Source organism: Camelus bactrianus, chromosome 2 (assembly GCF_048773025.1).
Source record: "Camelus bactrianus isolate YW-2024 breed Bactrian camel chromosome 2, ASM4877302v1, whole genome shotgun sequence".
Classification (NCBI taxonomy): domain Eukaryota; kingdom Metazoa; phylum Chordata; class Mammalia; order Artiodactyla; family Camelidae; genus Camelus; species Camelus bactrianus.
The window spans coordinates 96,468,119-96,486,880 of NC_133540.1; the positions used below are offsets into that span (position 1 = coordinate 96,468,119).

Genomic DNA, 18,762 nt, shown 5'->3' on the forward strand with positions numbered 1-18,762 from the left:
TCTTACATTACTCTGGGTCTTTCCCTGATACTGTTTCAACCACAGATAACTACATATCTCAAGGATAATCTGCTCAGAGCTCTTCCATCTCGTTCTCCACACGAAGAAGCATTATCAGTTTTCCTTCTGCTCCCAGAGTGTCCTGTGATGCATGATCCGAGGAACTGGATGACTCTGGTGGTTCCATTTGCAGAGACTGTTTATATCATGATGGGCCAGCCTTTACAAGTCCTGAGTAAGTTTGATCGTTTTTGTGTCACGTTTTCTGCACTCTCAATAGAGAGTCACTGTCTGAAGCAGAATCTGTAGCAAATTTTAGATAGAAGATTTCAAAATACCACACAGATGTTTGAGTATGTGGTATGTGCATTATTGAAAATATTAACCTAAAATTGTCAAATCCAAGTTTGTGTGCCTGACACACAGCGAGGCCAAACAAACCAAAACATCAGAGTTTGAGGCAGAGAAATGTTTATTGCAAGGGCCAAGCAAGGAGAATGGGTGGTTTATGCTCAAAAGACCCGAACTCCCTGATGGATTTCAGGGAAGAGTTTTTAAAGGCAAATTTGTATTTGCCTTTAACAGGGTGGTATTCCAGGAATCTCAATCATCAGCTTTCTGGTTGTGACCAGTCTGGGGTCCAAGTGCTTGTGCTCAGCCCAAAGTTACCATCCTCCACCTGCATGGGGGTCTTAGTTCCTGTAGAAGAACTCTGAGACTTGTGTCAGATTGTTACGTAAATCCCTTGAGGAGGAACCAGGACCCTGCGCCATTGCTGCGCTATTTTTTCTTGACTGCCTTTCCTTTGTTCCTGCATTTTCTCACTTCCCTAATTAGTAACTGTTTGAGTCTGCCCTTTGGAATGCAGGGAAGGTCTAGAGGCTGAAGCCTTTTCCCTGCAAATAAGAATTGGGGGACAGGGAAAGGCTTTGGTACCCAGAGGGCCCCACAGGGTCCTGCTTGGTTTCAAAGCTGTTACAATCATATTCTTATCATTACAAAGCATATGTAATTCTTGACTTGGACATGGCTTTGACATCAGAGCTTAATAACCAAAGAGTATCCAGTCAAGATAAATCCATACTTTAAAACTTTTTGTTTATATTGTTTTAAAACTTAAGACATTTTGACCAGAGGTGAGGGGGAAATGTTTAACTTTGCCTTCTTGTTTTTTATTTTATTCAATACTATGGGATGTCCTTCTATAACTTTGAGCTAATGTTGAAGGTCCAAAGCTTTAAAAGGTACAAAGGTGAAATATACAGTGAAATTTAAGCCACCCAGTTCCCCTCCCAGAAAGCAGTTACAGAATAGAGTTTCTTGTGTAACCTTTGAAAGACATTCTCTCTATATAAAAACATATAGAAATGTATTCTTTTTTTAAATGATAGCATACCATTCACATTCTTTGGCAACTTGCTTTTTTTCACTAAACACTTATATCATGGAGATCGTTATGTTACAGAATCTGTAGAACTGCCTTCTTCTGTTTAATGGCTGAATAGTATTCCTTTGGGAGAATATACATGAATAGTTGTTTCTAAATTTTTGCTATTATAACAGTTCTAACATTCATTTCTTCCTGTATATATATAAATTTACACAGGCAGGGAAGTTTCCAGAAAGCACAATTACTGGGTCAAATTGTAATTGCATTTTAAATTTTGAAAGATTTTGCCAAATGACAGAAGTCAGGGCCACCATGTTGCCCAACTTTAAGTAGTCACCATTTGCATTGTCATCCATGGCAGCCCTGACAAAAGATGTACCAGTTTACACTTCATCAACAAATATGAGAGGCATCGACCCACACACTTTTCCATAGTGTTAACCAAGGTTTGGTCTTTTACCATTTCAAAAAGAAGACTCTCTTAGTCTGAATTTCAGTTTTCTCATTATGAGTGAAGTTGTGCTGTTTTTCCTATGTCTCAGTCCATTTTTCCATTTGTTGTTGGTATTTTTCTTTTTTATTTAGGAACTTCGAATCTACTAAGACAATTAGTTCTTTATCAATAATATGAGTTGCAATTTCTTTCCTTTAGGTTATTAAAATTTTTTTTACTTTGTGGTACTATTGCCATGCATAATTATTTATAAACATTCTTAGGCAGCCTTCTATATTAGCATTTTCTTTTATGATTTCTAAGTTTGGGTCATACCTCAGAAAGTTTTCCTCATGCTGAAATTTAAAAATTTCCCATGCTCCTACTAAAACTTTTATCATTTTGTTTTTATGTTTAAGTCTTTGATCTCTATGGAGTTTATCCTGATTAAACTTCATTTTTCCTTGGATCAGTTTCCAACTGTCACACATTTATTAAATAATCTATTTCACTATCCACTAATATACAATGCCACCTTCATCATATACTAGAGTCATGTGTATTTGGGTCCATTTATGAAGCCTCTTATATGTTAATCTACTTTTCATGCATCTGAGTCATACTATTTTAATTATATTGGCTTGAAAATATATTTTAACATCTGATATGTTTGTTTCCTGAGAATTGTCTTTTAAAGGACAAAAACTCAGTTTGTAATCTCAGTGATATTAAAATATTGTTATTGAGCTAATTAAAAATATGTCCATTTATACCAGGTATTCATAAAGTCTGAAAACATATATAATATTATTTTGCTTTTTACAGATTGAAAATATCCTTGATGCCATTATATGTCTTGTATGTATGCGTACATTCACTCAATGTATGTTTTCAGACCTTATAGATACCCTATGGAATTTTCAGTTTGAAAATCATGAAATTAATCAAGTAATCAAACACAAATATGGATGATCAACAAGTTCCTTCAGAAACCTCAATTTGAGCTTTTAATTCCAATGATACTTAATCAGGAAAAACACTTCTTTTTTCCATACCTGTGAGTAGTCAATGTTGCCCAGGATGTTATCTTTAGAAAAAATATTTTATGGGTTATGCCATCAGAACTGGGAAATATGATCTCTTTCTTACATTAAAGAACTTAGTAAAAGCTGAGGGAGTGTTTTGGGAGGTGCATATTTATCATGGCTGATTTTACCCCCCTCAGAGCAGTGTTGGGCATCTTTGCAAGAATCCTCTCTCAACACACTGGTCCAGATGCTTAAAACTGCCGTTGTCTCTCAAATGTATCATTGGACTGAAACCATTCAGAGTCACAACAATGTTAAAGTTCTTCTAGAAATGATGAAAGAAGTGTATAAGGTAAGGGTTTATCTAAAGGAATGTATATACCATTTTACTAAATCAAGATCCCTTAGTTCTTAGCCAGATGGAGCCTTATTTTGCTTTATTTTCCACAATAGAATGATAATATTTTATTTAGCCCTTAATAATTCAGGATTTTGCTTGTTTTGCTAAATGGATAGACTCTGGAGGATATATAATATATTAGAGGCACAAATACTCAGATGTGAGAATGATTCAGCATTTTCATTAGCGTACGTAACACAATCCAGAAGTAACCTAAAATTAGGCTACTAATAAATCTAATGATTATTTGGGGGTAGGGAAGAGACAAAGCATTTAAAATAAAATAACAGAATTAAACTGATACTGTTCGAGGGAAAGACAATTAGCTAAAATAAGATGCTTTTATAATATAAATTGTTAAATTGACAATCAAAGCAAATTTCATCATAAAATATCAATTTCAATAGGAGAAAATATTATGTATAAAAGTTAGTGCTTTTCAGAAGTAATAATGCACTGATATTTCTAAAGTAGTATATATCTTCCCCTCATCTTTATTGAGATTATAATTGACATAGAACATTGTGTAAGTTTAAGGTGTACAGTGTGTTGATTTGATACACTTACATATTACAAAACACTTATTTATTATAAAATGATTACCACCATAGCTCTAGCTGATACCTCCATCACATCCCATAATTTCCATTTCTTTATTGTGAGAACACTTCATATCTACTCTCTTAGCAACCCTCAACTGTGTAGTATAGTGTTGTTAATTATAATCACCATGCTAAACATTAGACTCCCCAGAACTTATTCATCTTATAACTAGAAGTTTGACCAATATCTATTTCCCCCACCCCCCAGCTTCAGGAAACTACCATTCTACTCTGTTCTATAAGTTTGTCTTTTTTAGATTCCACATATAAGTGGTATCATACTATATTTGTCTTTCTCTGTCTGACTTATTTCACTTAGCATAATGTCCTCATGGTCTGTCCATGTTGTCATAAATGGCGGAATTTCTATGTTTCTCATGGCTGAATAATATTCCATTATATATATACACTACATCTTCTTTATCCATTCATCTGTCCATGAACATTTAGGTTGTTTCTCTGTCTTGGCTGTTCTGAAATAATGCTGCAATGAACATGGGACTGCAGATACCTCTTCGAGAGAGTTATTTCATATCATGGGTATATACCTAGAAGTGGGATTACTGGATCATATGGTGGTTCTATTTTTAATCTTTTAGGAATCTCCATACTGTTTTCCATGGTAGCTACACCAATTTACATTCTCACTAACAGTGCATAAAGGTTCCTTTTTTTCCACATCCTTGCCAACATTATTTGTGTTCTTTTTGATGACAGCCATTCTAACAGGTATGAAGCGATACTGCATTGTGGTGTTGATTTGCATTTCCTTGATCATTAGTGATGTTGAGCAACTTTTCATGTACCTGTTGGCCATCTGTATGACTTCTTTGGAACAGTGTCCAGTTCCTCTGCCCATTTTTAAATGGGATTGTTTGACTTTTTTCTTTTTTTGCTCCATTATGTGACATCTGTATATATTTTGGATATTAATTCCTTATCAGATATATGGTTTGCAAATATTTTCTCTCATTCCATAGATCGCCGTTTCATTTTGTTGGTTATTTCTTGCTATGCAGAAGCTTTTCAGTTTGATGTAGTTTCATTTATTTATTATTACTTTTGTTGCTTGTGCTTTTGGTGTCATACCCCAAAAAAATCATTGCCAAGACCAATGTCAAGGAGCTTTTCCCTGATGTTTTCTTCTAAGAGTTTTACGATTTAGGTCTTCTGTTTAATTCATTAATCCATTTCAAGTTAATTTTTTTGAGTGGTGTAAAATTGGGGTTCAGTTTCATTCTTCTGCATGTGGTTATTCAGTTGTCCCAACTGCATTTATTGAAGAGATTATTCTTTCCCCAATGATTATTCTTGGCTCCACTGTCAAATATAAATTGACCAAATATGTGAGGGTTTCTTTCTGGGCTCTTGTTTCTGTTCCATTAGTCTATGTGTCTGTTTTTATGCCAGTACCATATACTGTTTTGATTACTATAGCTTTGTAGTATAGTTGTAAATCAGGACGTGTGATACTTCCAATTTTTTTCTTCTTTTCAGAATTGATTTGACTATTCAAGGCCTTTTGTTGTTCCATACAAATTTTAGAATTGTTTTTTCTATTTCATGAAAAGTGTCATTGGAATTTTAAGAGGGATTACATTGAGTCTACAGACAACTTTAGGTAGTATGAACATTTAACAATATTTTTCCAGTCTATGAACATGGGATATCTTTTCATTTCTTTGTGTTTTCTTTAATTTCTTTCATCATGATCTTTCAAAGTATAGATCTTTCATCTTCCTGGCTAAAAGTTTTTCCTAAGTATTTTATTGTTTTTGGTGTTATTGTGCATGGCCCGAGTTTTAAGAACACAAATAAGAATCATGAGGAGTCAAATATTTTTCAAAGTAATCTATAAAAGGGAAATGTTTGACATAAAATAATTGGGGATTTAAAAAATAAGAAAATGTATGAGGGCTTAAAAAGATGTTGGGTAATAGACTCCTTTCATTAGGAAAAAGTATGCATCACAATCTGTAGTTTCATCACATTTTTCATTCCTGATATTGGTTATTTACCTTTTTTCCTAGATTAGTCTTACAAGGAAGTTGTGGGGTCTTTTTCCATAAGATGCAACCTTTTAATTTGTTGATCTTCTATCCTGTATGTCTGCTTTTTATTTCCTTAATTTAAGTTCTTAGATTTCTTTTTTCCTGGTTTCTAACTCTTGGATTAATTTAGATTAATTGGATGTGATGGAGGCTTACTTAGATCATTGCTTTTCCAGCATTGCTTCTTCTGGGAAGCCTTCTTTTGAACCCTGTTAAGTCCTTCTACAATCAAAACTGTATCCTGTGTGCCTAATTACTTGCTGTTTTTACCTACTAGACCATGGGTTGGCAATCTGTGCCCATGGACAGCCTCTTGTTTTTACAAATAAAGTTTTATTGGGACACATCCACACTCACTTATTTACATACTGTCTATGGTTGTTTTGTGCTACAGCCATGAAAGGGTTGAATAGTTGCACTAGAAACTATATAGTCCCAAGCTCAAAATATTTACCACCTGGATTTAAGAAAGAGTTTGTTGACTGCTCTACTAGACAGTAACCTATGTGTAAGCCAGGACAGTTTTCAGCTTATGCTATGTCTCATGCCTGACAAATAGTGTGTGCTAAATTAATATTCACTAATTCACAGAGAAAGGCTTGAATTTGTCGAAAGTACATTGGATTTTTTTTGTTTTTGCTGCTTTTATTCTCAAGATCTAGAAACTGTTTCCAGTGAAACTGTGCCCTAAGAATTGGTTTACTAATGTCTGCTGTAAACATTTTATACCTTTTACAATATGTATGAAAATTGGAGACATTACAGATCAAAAAATGGAAGTTTTATAGAACTCTACTTCATCGTTGACAAATGCATGGGGTTTATAGAGGTTTATTCTAATTATCTATATACTAGCCATATATAAAATAGATTAAATCATTTATTGATAGAAAATAAAATTCACAGGTCCTATTATCTTTAAGGTAAACAAAGCTAACCGTCGACTATCAGAAAATGCTTTCAACATAAGTGAACTCTCCACTTGTTTGAACTTTTATCAAGAGAGAACAAGAGTGATCTTTAGGAATAACAACCTGGTAAGAATAACATTTCTACTTTCTGAAATTTTTCATACTTTCAAGGGAGACAAATTAGTAGCTATGTAGGTGTCTCATTGATAAATTAAGATTTGAAAATTTTCTCACTGCAATGCTTAATTTGCTAAAGCAGAAAACTGAAACATCTTTCAGTCGCAAAACAAATGGATTTTCTTAGGAATTTGTTTCTGGGTAACTTGTATTCTTAAAAGCAGATTCTGAAAACTATGGAGGGAAATAATTTAAGGTGATGAGATAAAGGAATGAAGTATTTTTTTCTTTTGATTATCAAAACTGTTACCTCTTTTTAATTTTTAGATGTTTGAAGAAAACCTCAGTCCCACTATTTTCAGTGATTATCCATTTATCTTTAATTTGCTCTCCAAAATTAGATTATTACAAGCTGATTCCCATATAAAAATGCTGGTATGTATGTCTTACTTTTTATTATGCAAAATTTTCATACATATACAAAATAGAGATAATGGTATATTGAACCCCAGCACAAAGCGTTATAAGTCATTGACGTTTTGCCATACTTTCTTCATCTGTCATTTTTGTTGTTTTTGTATTTGTTGTTATTTTTGTTAAAGTACGTAAAGCAAATCCCAGGCCCAACTTCTTTTCACCTCTCCATACTCAGTGCATTATTTCTGGTTGTTTCACATTTGTTCATGCTGAGATCATCACTGGGTTCAGGTGGTGACCACTTGGTTCTTCCATGGTAATGCTTCCCATCAAACTCTTTTTTTTTTAAATTGAAGTATAGTCACTGTACAATATTATGTAGATTACAGATGTATAATATAGTGATTCACAATTTTTTTATTTTATACTTCATTTATAGTTGTTATAAAATATTGGCTATATCCCCATGTTGTAAAATATATCCTTTTAGCTTATTTTATACCTAATAATTTGTACCTCTTACTTTCCTACCCCTGTATTGCCCCTCCCTTCTTCCCTCTCCCCACTGGTAACCACTAGTTTGTTCTCTATATCTGTGAGTTTGCTGCTTTTTTGTTTTATTCACTAGTGTGTTATATTTTAGATTCCATATATTAGTGATATCATACAGTATTTGTCTTTCTCTGTCTCACATAACTGCATTTAGCATGAAGCCCTCCAAATCCATCCATGTTGCTGCAAATGGCAAAATTTTCTTTTTTATGGCTGAGTAGTATTGCATTGTATGGATATACTATATCTTCTTTTCCATTCATCTGCTGATGGACACTTAGGTTGCTTCCATATCCATAGGTAGAATGATGCTTAATGTTTTTTCTTTAATAATTAAATGTTGCCAAATTACTGTACATAGAGGTTGCATCAATTTATGTTAATTCTAGCAATGTATGAAATGCCTCTTTCATACACTCTCACCAATGTAGTGTTAACTAAGCTTTGTGATCTTTTCCAATTTGATGTGTTAATCGTGACATTTAAGTTTAAGTTTAATTGTGTTTCTTATTATTATATAATGTCTGAGTCCTCATACTCTTTAGATAATATTCATTGTTCTATTATCAGCAATACTGAAATTATCTAGTAATTGTTCTTTCTCTCCTTCTTCCTTCTCTTCCTCAATCCAGTTTTAGTTACTATTATGTTCTTAGTGGTAGTCTTTAGATTTTCATATTTGCTAAAGAGTCTTGGAGCTTGATTTATAAGCCACAGCTGATAGCTTTTATTACCAGATTATGCCTATGAGTCATTCACTGAGTTTATTCTGCTTTCTACCTAGCCTCCCTTCTGCTTCTTTTCTAGTAGTTGCATTATTCCCACACAACATTTATGTGCTATTTTGTCTCTGTTACCACCATCAGACTTAGTATTTATAATGCTCACCGTACCCCTCACCCCCAGACATTATGCTAAAGATTTTCCAAACATTCTCTGATTGCTGAGATTTGTTTTGTAGGCCATTTCTCAGGAAAGGTTTGTATCTGTTTATCTGTGATATTTATATTTTAAAGACTCGCAAGAATCAGAAATCATGCCTATTACTTTCATTAATAATTCAAAGGATCTAGGCCATCTAGGTGAAACATGGAGAAGCCTAGGACATCATATGCAGAAAAGGAGCCTTTTCAGTTATCAAATATTTCCTTTATAAACTCTATTGATTATAAAGTTTACATGGCATTTTCCAGTGAGCCATGGCCTCATAAATTTATACATCCACAGTTTATTTGTAATAAGCAACCTAGATGGATAAGGTACATTCTGCTAAAAGCATTCTGTAGATAAGGACTCTTCCTCTAGTTCCTATTGTTAGTATCTGTTGTCTGCATATTTACAAGAAAATTTGACTGAATCATCTCTTCTTTTGTTTCCCAACTACTCCTTAAAAATTTTTTCCCTAACATCCCTGGTTACAGGAGAAAATAAATTAAATCCTTCCCTGTATGGTATTTTCTTCAACAGCAGTGCTCTGTCTAACCTGTCTACTCTGTTAGTGAGGGTTGAGTGGACAGTGGACCCAGGCAGGTTGCATACCATGAAGCACTAGGAGAGGTTTGAGGACAAGAAAGCTCTAGTTGTAGTTGTCAAGGGTGAAGTCAGAAAGCAGCCTGCAGAATCCTGTTCTCCAAAGGAGAGATGATGAACATAGTCAAAACTGTAAGCTCCAAACTGCATTACTGATACAAATACATCCATGCAGGAAGGGGAAACCAATCCACGGAGAAGGGGAGTAGAGACACTGGGAAATAAGATAAGCTGTAGGTTTCTAGTCCAATTCTCGGTTAGGTGAGAGAAGGGTTGGCCCACAATAGGCCACATACACTTCTTGCGACAATCAGTGGAGGACACTGCTGGCCAGTCCTTGTCACTCAGAGCCACGGGACATGTTGCCCAGCAGTCGGTCTCGCTGAAGCGTCCCAGAGCTGCAGACTCCAGGGCCACAGGAAGAGATGACCCACCACCAGGAAGGACCAGACATGGCACTTGTTCTATTTCTCTACAAATCTGGAATTTCTTTACAATAAACATCTTAAGGAAAAAGCAGAAGAATCTAGTGGCATCACATATAAACTTCCTAGGACTTAGTGCGGCAGAAATCTGGGACAGGGCTTTCCCAAGCCTGCAGCCACATGCACACTTCTCTGAGATGCTTGTAAAGAGCTTAACTGGACAACCACATTCAGCCTGGGAACCTGAAGTAGGATAGCTAGTGTCCACTGTCACTGTTGCAGGACAGGCCCCAAGAGAGTTGTATACACAACTCCTAGGTTTCTCAGTTTCACAGCTCCTATGATCTCTTTATCTTCCATAGTGTATATACAGTGCTCTTTTCCTTAAATAATTACAATATGAGTACATATAGCAATGGTAGGCATAAATGAATGCTTTATAAAATATGTTCATTTGAAATATTAAACAATTCCTAGTATCCCTATGAGAATTCCTAAAATATTTCTTTTTCTAGGAATCAGAAGGAAAAAAATTTTGGCAAATGATTCTTTCAGGAGAAGCTGAATTCCCTCCACCACTTCCATTTACACTTAGAGTCAGACGAAGTCACCTAGTTGAAGATGCTCTGCGTCAGTTAAGCCAAGCTGAAACCACTGACCTCCGGAAAGTATTAGTGGTACAGTAAAAAGTCTCATTGGACATTTTTACTAATATGGGAGGAAAACACTGATATAATATAGCAGAGAAGAGCCTGCATTTGCAACTACAGTTTGCAAGCCTAACGGGTGCCAGGATTCCTTGCTTACCCTTCAGAGAAAAGCTATGGGATGTTTAATTGAACATTGGGGTTATGAGTTAACTATTAGTTACTGATGGCTACAGAAATGCTGCGTAATGAACCATCCCAAAGCGTAATGACTTAAAATAGCAATAATTTTACAAACCTGCAGTTTGGCTGAGGGTCTGGTTGATGTAGGTTGAATTCATCTGGGTGGCTTTGCAGATTTCATCTGTACTTGTTCACCTGGTTGGGAGTTGTTTAGGGATTAGCTGATCTAGCCTAGCCTGGCTGGGGCAGTCTGGCCCTGCTTCCTATGTTTTCCATCTTCTTCCTGAGACCCTCAAGCATGTTCTTCTTACAGCAGTGTCAGAGGTACAAGACAGCAAGCCCAGTCACTCGACAAACGATGCTGTAATCAAAGCAAGTCACATACCTGAGCCCAAACTGAGGACTGGCAAAATACTCTCAGCCTCTTTAATGGGAGGAACTGCAAAGTCACATGCAAAAGACACGGATCAGCGAGGGGTAAAGAACTGGGGCTTTGAAGGCAAACAACAAGCAGCAGGTGGAACAGATACTTTTCCTACATTGTGTCTCTAGTTTTAGTCATAGACTTTCTACTATATTGGTTCCAATTCTAGCCATCCTTCACTTCATCTTTTGTGGACACCTGTAGGGTTTTACTGTGTGGTACCTCAGATGGCTTGCCCACAGAATAATGAGTAACTTTGTAGATTAGAGCTGGAGTCTGCCCAGAAGGGAGTGGCTTTTCTCCGTATCGGTCATGAGGGAAGAGTCAGTCTCTCAGAGAAGAAGTGAGAACCGAAGGTTAGGGCTCAGAGAGGAGAGGTATGTTTCCCAGCCTGCAGCTCTAATGGGTAACAAGGCAACTACTTTATGAGCCAGACTTGCTAGTTGTTGTCTCCTTCTGTACCTATTTTGCTTTAAGTCTTGATTATGAGGAAATCCATAGAAGATGATTCCTCCTACAGGAGATGACAAAGAGGTAAGAAGTAAACTTCAAGACAGATCCAATCAAAATACAGACTCTGAACAAGGTAAGGTTGTCAAGGCCCTTTCTGAGCAGGTCCTGACCATGGTGAAGGCAGACTTGCTAGTGTAAATGAGCAGAAATAAGAAAATCGGAAGTAAGTTTAATTTATTGGGATATCCAGATGGAATGTGAGGCAGGCCCTTGGAAATGATGGACTGTGGCCAAGGAGTCAGTTGATCAAAGTGGCAGTAAATAAGGTCTTCTAGGCAAAGAGAAGAGAAAGAGAACTTGTAGTGAAGCTTAGGGATACGATATTAGAAAGATACAAAGAAATAGGCAGGAGAAGTATAGAAGCGTTAGTCAGAGAGGTAGGAGGAAGCCAGGCTAGCACTCAACTACAAAGTCCAAAGGTAGACTTCAGAAAAGAGGGACTGGTTCTTAATGATTCCCACACGAGGGCTCTGGGCAGTCAGATCTGAAGGTTCCTACAAAGGTGCCGGGCCCAGTCTGACTGAGAGATGTGTTTGTCAGCAGTCCTGATGAGGGGAGAGGCAGGAGAAACCAAGTAAGTATTGACTGGAGCCCAAGTTGTAAAGCCTAAATGATGAGATAAAGAGAGGTCAGATAGAAGAACTGAGGAATTTAGTGGCCCAGGGGTTTGAGGCACATTAAAATTTAGTTCAGGACGCTGGTCAATGTAACTGGCGAATGCTAAGTCTTGCTGGAATCCCACCTCACTTGGTTCTTGTGGCCGTGTGGGGACCCAGGCACTCTCTATACTGTAATCTGACAGTAAACAGGTTCATGGCATCTGCTTCTTAGAAAGCAAACTGAGGGAGAACAGAGTGCAGTGAGGTCAGGAGAGTGGACTCTGGGAACTCTGGTGCCTGCAGGAGGTTTGAAACTTTTCCTTAAAAGTAAAGGCATTATGTTTTGAAACTGGACCTAGGAGTGTGTTTTCTTTTCTCAGGTTGAATTTATTAAAGAAATTCGTTCTGTGGGGGAAGGGGTGAAGTCCGAATTCTTCCACTGTATATTTGAAGAGATGACCAAGAAAGAATATGGAATGTTCATATATCCTGAAGAGGGTTCCTGCATGTGGTTTCCTACCAATGTGAGTCTTTTATTTATTTTCTTATGGTTTATCAGAACAGAAAATGTATACCGTGTCCTATAACATGAAAACCATGCTAATGTAAAATTGGGTCATGTCGAGCCTTGCTACTCAAAATACGGTCCATGGAGCAGAAGCTCCAGCGTTAGAAGAGCAGAACCTTGGGCCCAGGTCAGAATGTGTATTTTATAAGATTCCCCAGGTGATTCGTATGCTCATCAAAGTTTTAAACAGTTTGAATAAAGTATACTTGAGATATAATAAATGGCACATAAAGTGTCTAATTTGATAAACTTTTATATACATCTATACCTGTGGAACTATCACCACAATCAAGATAATGAACATACCCATTCCCCAGGGTTTCCTACATCCCTTTTTTTTTTTTTTTAATTCTTTTTTTTTAATGGAGGTACTGGGGATTGAACTCAGGACCTTGTGCATGCTAAGCATGTGCTCTACCACTAAGCTGTTACCCTCCTCGACATACCCCTTTCTGATCCTACTCCTCCCTGCTCCTACTCCTTGCTGCAGGCCCAGGCAACCACTGATCTGACTTCTATCACTATAGGTTAGTCTGAATTTCCTGGAATTTTACATAAATGGAATTACAAGTAGCCTTTGTGTCTATCTTTCACTCAGCATAATGACATTGAGACTCAGGCATGTTGTTATATGTATCCATAGTTCATTCCCTTTGATTGCTGAGTAATATTCCATTGTTTAGATGTACTGCACTTCATTTATGTAGTCGCCTACTGATGGATATTTGGGTGGTTTCCTACATTTTAAGAGGCAGTAATCTAGTGTTTCAAATTAGAGGAGAAATTGTTAGTAGAATCCTAGAGATAATTGCTAATTCTAACAAGGTAATTCATTTCTGCAAGGATTATATTTTTACAAAGATCCTCAAAATGTAAACATTTTCTTGAAGTAACACCAAAAAAAGTGTCTTCATTTCTGTGTTAGTAACACAGAGCAAATAATTCTAAAGAGAATCACATGTCGAACTTCCTATTTATCCATTCCCTTACCCATAAACTTCCAAATGTTCTTCCAAATGATGTGGTAGAATTTGGAGTCCAGGAAAAGACAGGGGGCAGGAGAAGACAAAGTACTGAAAAAGTACTGAAAGGTGTTCTGTATCTTTTTGAGAAGGAATGAACCCCTAAAAGTGGTCAAGGAGTGCCAGTGTTCAGAGTTTTTACCAATCAACAAGTTTTTATTGACTGTTTCTTGAAGTTCCCACATTGTATTAAATATTATAGAAGATTCAGATTAGTATACAACACAATCTCTTTCCTCTCAAAACTTTTTGTATATGTAGATGGAGCCAAAAGACTGAAATACCAGCAACTTTAGCAATTTTTTGAAATTATGGACTGCCAACTTCAAGTGTTATAACAGTCGCTGGGAACATGGTGGGGGAGGTGGGGTGGGAAGGGAGCTCTCATGTGGGATTAAAAGCGCAGACTTACAGTCTTGAGTGATGTTGAGTGTGTCATTTAGCCCCTCTGAGTTTCCAGTTTCCTCACCTAAAAAATGGCTGCTGTAATTTCTGTTCTGCCTGCTTTGTGGAGCTGTTGTGAGAATAAAACAAGATAAAGAACGTCAAAGTGTGACAGTACCATGAAAACTTCAGGGCACTGTACAAATATAAGAGATTCTTTATTAGGAGGAAAAGAAATCGGGGGGACTGAAGTGATTGGAAAAACTGTCTTAGAAAAATGGAGACCTGAGGTTGATATTGAAGGATAAGGACTAAACATATCAAAGAGATGCAGGTGGGGAATGGAGAAGAGGAAAATAAACCTTATGTCAACCCTCAGATGGAGGTGGTTTGTCCCCATTTTACAGATGAAGAAACTGAGTCTCAGAGAGATTAAATAAACTGTCCAAGGACATTCAGCTTGCAAGTGACCAAGCTAAGAGATGAATTCAGGGCTTAAAGCCTTATACTATAGTGCTGGATAAAAAACACAGAGACAAAAGTCTGATTTGTGTATGGCTCAGTGAAGAGGCACAATCAACTAGACCAGGGGACACCTTACAAATACAGGAAATAAGACTGATTAGGTTAGAGGAGGTCACCTTTGGCGAGTACTCATATTGAACTTTTTAAAACTCGTTTTCAAAATTCAGATGCATTTTTAACATAGGGCAAGTAGACTGAGGCACAGACTAGTATGTGGGTGGCCTAAAATCATGCACCTGCTAATGGCAAGGCTGACACTGGAACTGGAATCTCAGAATTTTTAAGCTAGTGATCTCTTGGTTGGGCTGCAGCGATGGCTTGGCCAGACGTGGCCAGTGTCTTCCCTCATCTGGGACTACAAAGGGCAGAGAGGAGAATGAAGCCAGTTTCATCAGGACTCTTTCCTTCCTCCTTCCACCGACCCTCACGGTCAGCAGCACCAGTCACCTTTCCTGGCCCGTATGCTTGTCCATAAGCATACCTGGGTCCAGGGCTGCATTGTTGAAGGGGACGGCACTCCTCTGCACTACACCTGACATGCCTGGTGCCCACTACAAGTGTAGATAAAGTGTACCCTTCCTTCCCTAGTGTCGTTTTTCTACACAAACTTGAAGGCAGACTGTAAAATTAAACAGTGAAAACCTTGGTTTATAAAGCTATCTGAGCATATTTTTTCGTAGTCCAGATGTGCTGTTAGGAACAAAAAGCAAATTCATTTATTTAACATTTGTATTTTGACCAATGGAAGAAATTTAAATTGCATTATAGTTTGTGTAAGAATCTCAAATTTTGATTTTCCTGAAGCCCATTTTGTTTCTAATTTGTGACTTTTAGAAAAGGGAACCAAACCACTTTTTTTAAACTAATATACTTATCCCTTTGGACTATTGATTATTTATAATACATTAAGGATTTTTTTCTTCTCCTTTTCCAGCCTAAATTTGAGAAGAAGAGATATTTCCTCTTTGGGATGCTGTGTGGACTCTCCCTTTACAACTTAAATGTTGCTAACCTTCCTTTCCCACTGGCTCTGTTTAAGAAACTTCTGGACCAAAAGCCATCACTGGAAGATTTAAAAGAACTCAATCCTGTTTTGGGGAAGTAAGTAACCATAATGGCTTTTCCAGGACCGTGTATCTAGTCAGTCTCAGTTAGTCAGGCAAAAATAATGTTACACACACAGATATGCAGACACATAGAGACACACACAGACACACAGACTTCAGTTTCAATAAATGCATATGTTCTTTAGATGAATTTGAATTTTAGCATGACTTATAATCCAGTAAATGTTCAAAAATGGAGAAAAGCCAAATGCTTCTCTAGTTATCAGCCAGTACAATAAACAGTACAACAAATTGGTCTCTTGAATTTATCCAGATGGAAACAGTTGTTTGGGACAGTATGATATTCTTAATGAGAATCATGCAGGCTATGTTTATTTTAATAAATCATATTTAATTTATTTTAATAAATCAGCATGTTATCAACTTTATTTTTTAAGGATTGAGAAATACATGTTCTAAGTTAAAAGGCAAACTATAGCCTGTGAGGAAAATACTGGCAACACATGATAGACAAAGCATTAATATTTCTGATGCATAAATATATATGGCTATATATGTGTATATATAATCAAAAAAATGAAGATATGCTCAACCTTACTAGTGATCAAGAAAGTGCAGACAAAAATGAGATACCATTTTTCTGCTTACAGATTGATGACTATTTAAAGGTTTTCATAAAATATAGAGTTGGCAACAGATGGGGGAAAAGGATTCTGACAGTCCAGAGCAGGGTTTCTCAACCTTGGCAATCCTGACATTTTGGGCTGTGGAAGGCTGACCTGGACGTTGTAGGCATGTTTAGCAGCACTTGGGGTTGCTATCTGCTAGATGCCGGTAGCAGCTCTCCCTTTAATTGTGACAACCAAAGATGTCTCCAGATTTTGCCAGATGTCTTCTAGGGGGCAAAAATCACCCCTGTTTGAGAATCACTGGTCTGGAGGAAGGGGCTTCTTTTTATAATTCCACCAAGACACAGCAGTGTCTATGTGTTAGCAGTGGTTCGACCAATCAAACTGTAAATAGGGGTTAAGTCTAGGAAGAAGGAGTGGGAAGGTGGAGAAGAAATTTACACAGCATTTTATACATTTCTATATTTTCCACTGAACATTTATTTCTTTTGAAATTTTACAAGATCAATAAATATAACTTTTAAATCAAAATTTTCATTAGGAATTTGCAAGAAGTTCTAAACGATGAAGCCGATGACATTAAAGAAGTACTTGGCATATGTTTTTCTGTGAGTACTAGTGAAAGCCGGATTATAGTTGAATGTTTTTTAAAAATATTTTTCATCATGTCTTAAATATGCGATTCCTTTTTTGAAAGGTATTTCACTTCTGTACTGTAAGACTTTTCCTCCACTTGCTCCTCATTTGATACCTTGTATCTATATACTCTCAAATAAAGTGAAAAGACAGCAATTATTCCATCAGTGTGAACAGTGTAAACAACTAAATGGGATGATATATGCTTAAAAGCAATATGCAATATATACTAGGATATGTTTTTATTTTTATATATATTTAAAAGGCTGAACTACATAAGCATTTAATTCCTAGTTATTTAAAATTATATAGGGAAGAATGTACTAGCAGTCCTAGTATTATGGCTGATTATTCAATCTTTCTTTCATGTTTCGTACCTGAAATATATTTTGGCTACAGATACACTGGGACCAAAACAATGCTGATTTAATTCCAGATGGGAGCTCTATATTTGTAGACCAAAGCAACAAGTAAGTACTGAGACCTAGTATATCTGCTTTGAATACACATGTTTACATCACTATGCTTTATAAATGTATTTTGTCTTCTCAGATGATCATCTTAGCTCCTGATCTTTTAAGAAAGATAAAAGTTTACAGGGAAGAGACGGGGAGAAAGGAATCAGGATTAAATATTTCCTTGGCAGCACTTTTCACTACTCGTTTAACAATTATTTTTGAGCCTCTACTCTATACCAGACCCTATTCCAGGTGCCAGAGATACAGCAGTGCAACAGACAGACAAAATCTGGAGCTTAAATTCCAGTGAGGCAGAAAGTCGGTACACAAATAAATTATTATCTGACAAGATGTCAGATAAGGATGAGCTCTCTGAAGAAAATTAAAACCAATTAAAGAACTAGAGAGTGACAGGTAGTGGTATGCTGGAGCTTGTGAGAGCTGATTGTAAAAGTTTCAAAAATGTTGAGGGTTTACTATTAAAAGTGTTAATAGCTTAAAATGAGCTGTGGTGGGAAGTTACACAACAGAAGTTGGCAAATGCTGCAAATGAGGGTTCCCTCTTTTTCTCTCTCCGTTTACGAGAGCTGGTTGTAGACCACTTAATAGCACACGGCTGCTTACCGGGGAGCGCAGAGGGGGTTTATTTCTATGGGATAGTCCACAAAGGATGCTCAAAGGGTAGGAGACTGGCATGTTTCTGGTGGCTCTCTGGTGGAAAACCTCTCTGGTAGCAAACCTGCCATCAGGAAATTCATTCCGTAGTGGAGAAGATGGCCTTTGCAGAATTAAGTTTCACACAGTGATGTGTTGTGAGAGGAGAGAGAGAGGAATAGAGGACCAACCAGAGAAAGCCCTGTTCGTGTTGAATTCTGATGAGTGATGGAAGCTGCCAGGTGAAGAGGAAACCCTGCCTGCTGGGGCCTGACCGTAAGAGAGACAGTGAGGCCAGAAATGCCCATCCAAGTGGGAGGAGGCTGCTGAGTCGGGCAAGGGTCAGAGCACCGAGGCCTTTTTGATCCCGCTAGAGAGGTTGGAATTTACCCTAAAGGCAATGAGAAGCCTTTGAAAGATTTTAAGTGGGAGAATGACATTTTCAGATTAGTGTATTTGAAATATCCGTCTGCCCCTAGGGAAATGGGAGCAAAACAAAGTCTTCATCTGCTGTATTCTCTCAGTTTCCTCCATCTAGCTGACCAGATGTTCTCATATCCCTGAGTCGTGTAGGGTGGTGTGCAATGCAGAAGTAAT

The 18,762-nt window shown here is 37.0% G+C and overlaps 1 protein-coding gene across 1 annotated transcript in view; it reads left to right on the top strand.

The window, feature by feature from the left end:
• HERC6 (HECT and RLD domain containing E3 ubiquitin protein ligase family member 6) overlaps positions 1-18,762 on the top strand; it is a gene marked incomplete at its 5' end in the record, with an annotated part of 42,244 nt that overhangs the window by 20,121 nt on the left and 3,361 nt on the right. Inside the window, 9 exons of the mRNA XM_074352827.1 lie at positions 46-235; positions 3,049-3,203; positions 6,828-6,941; positions 7,260-7,367; positions 10,372-10,533; positions 12,603-12,746; positions 15,656-15,822; positions 16,959-17,025; positions 17,453-17,523. Coding sequence (XP_074208928.1) covers positions 46-235; positions 3,049-3,203; positions 6,828-6,941; positions 7,260-7,367; positions 10,372-10,533; positions 12,603-12,746; positions 15,656-15,822; positions 16,959-17,025; positions 17,453-17,523 — 1,178 coding nt within the window. The remainder of the gene's footprint in view (positions 1-45; positions 236-3,048; positions 3,204-6,827; positions 6,942-7,259; positions 7,368-10,371; positions 10,534-12,602; positions 12,747-15,655; positions 15,823-16,958; positions 17,026-17,452; positions 17,524-18,762) is intronic.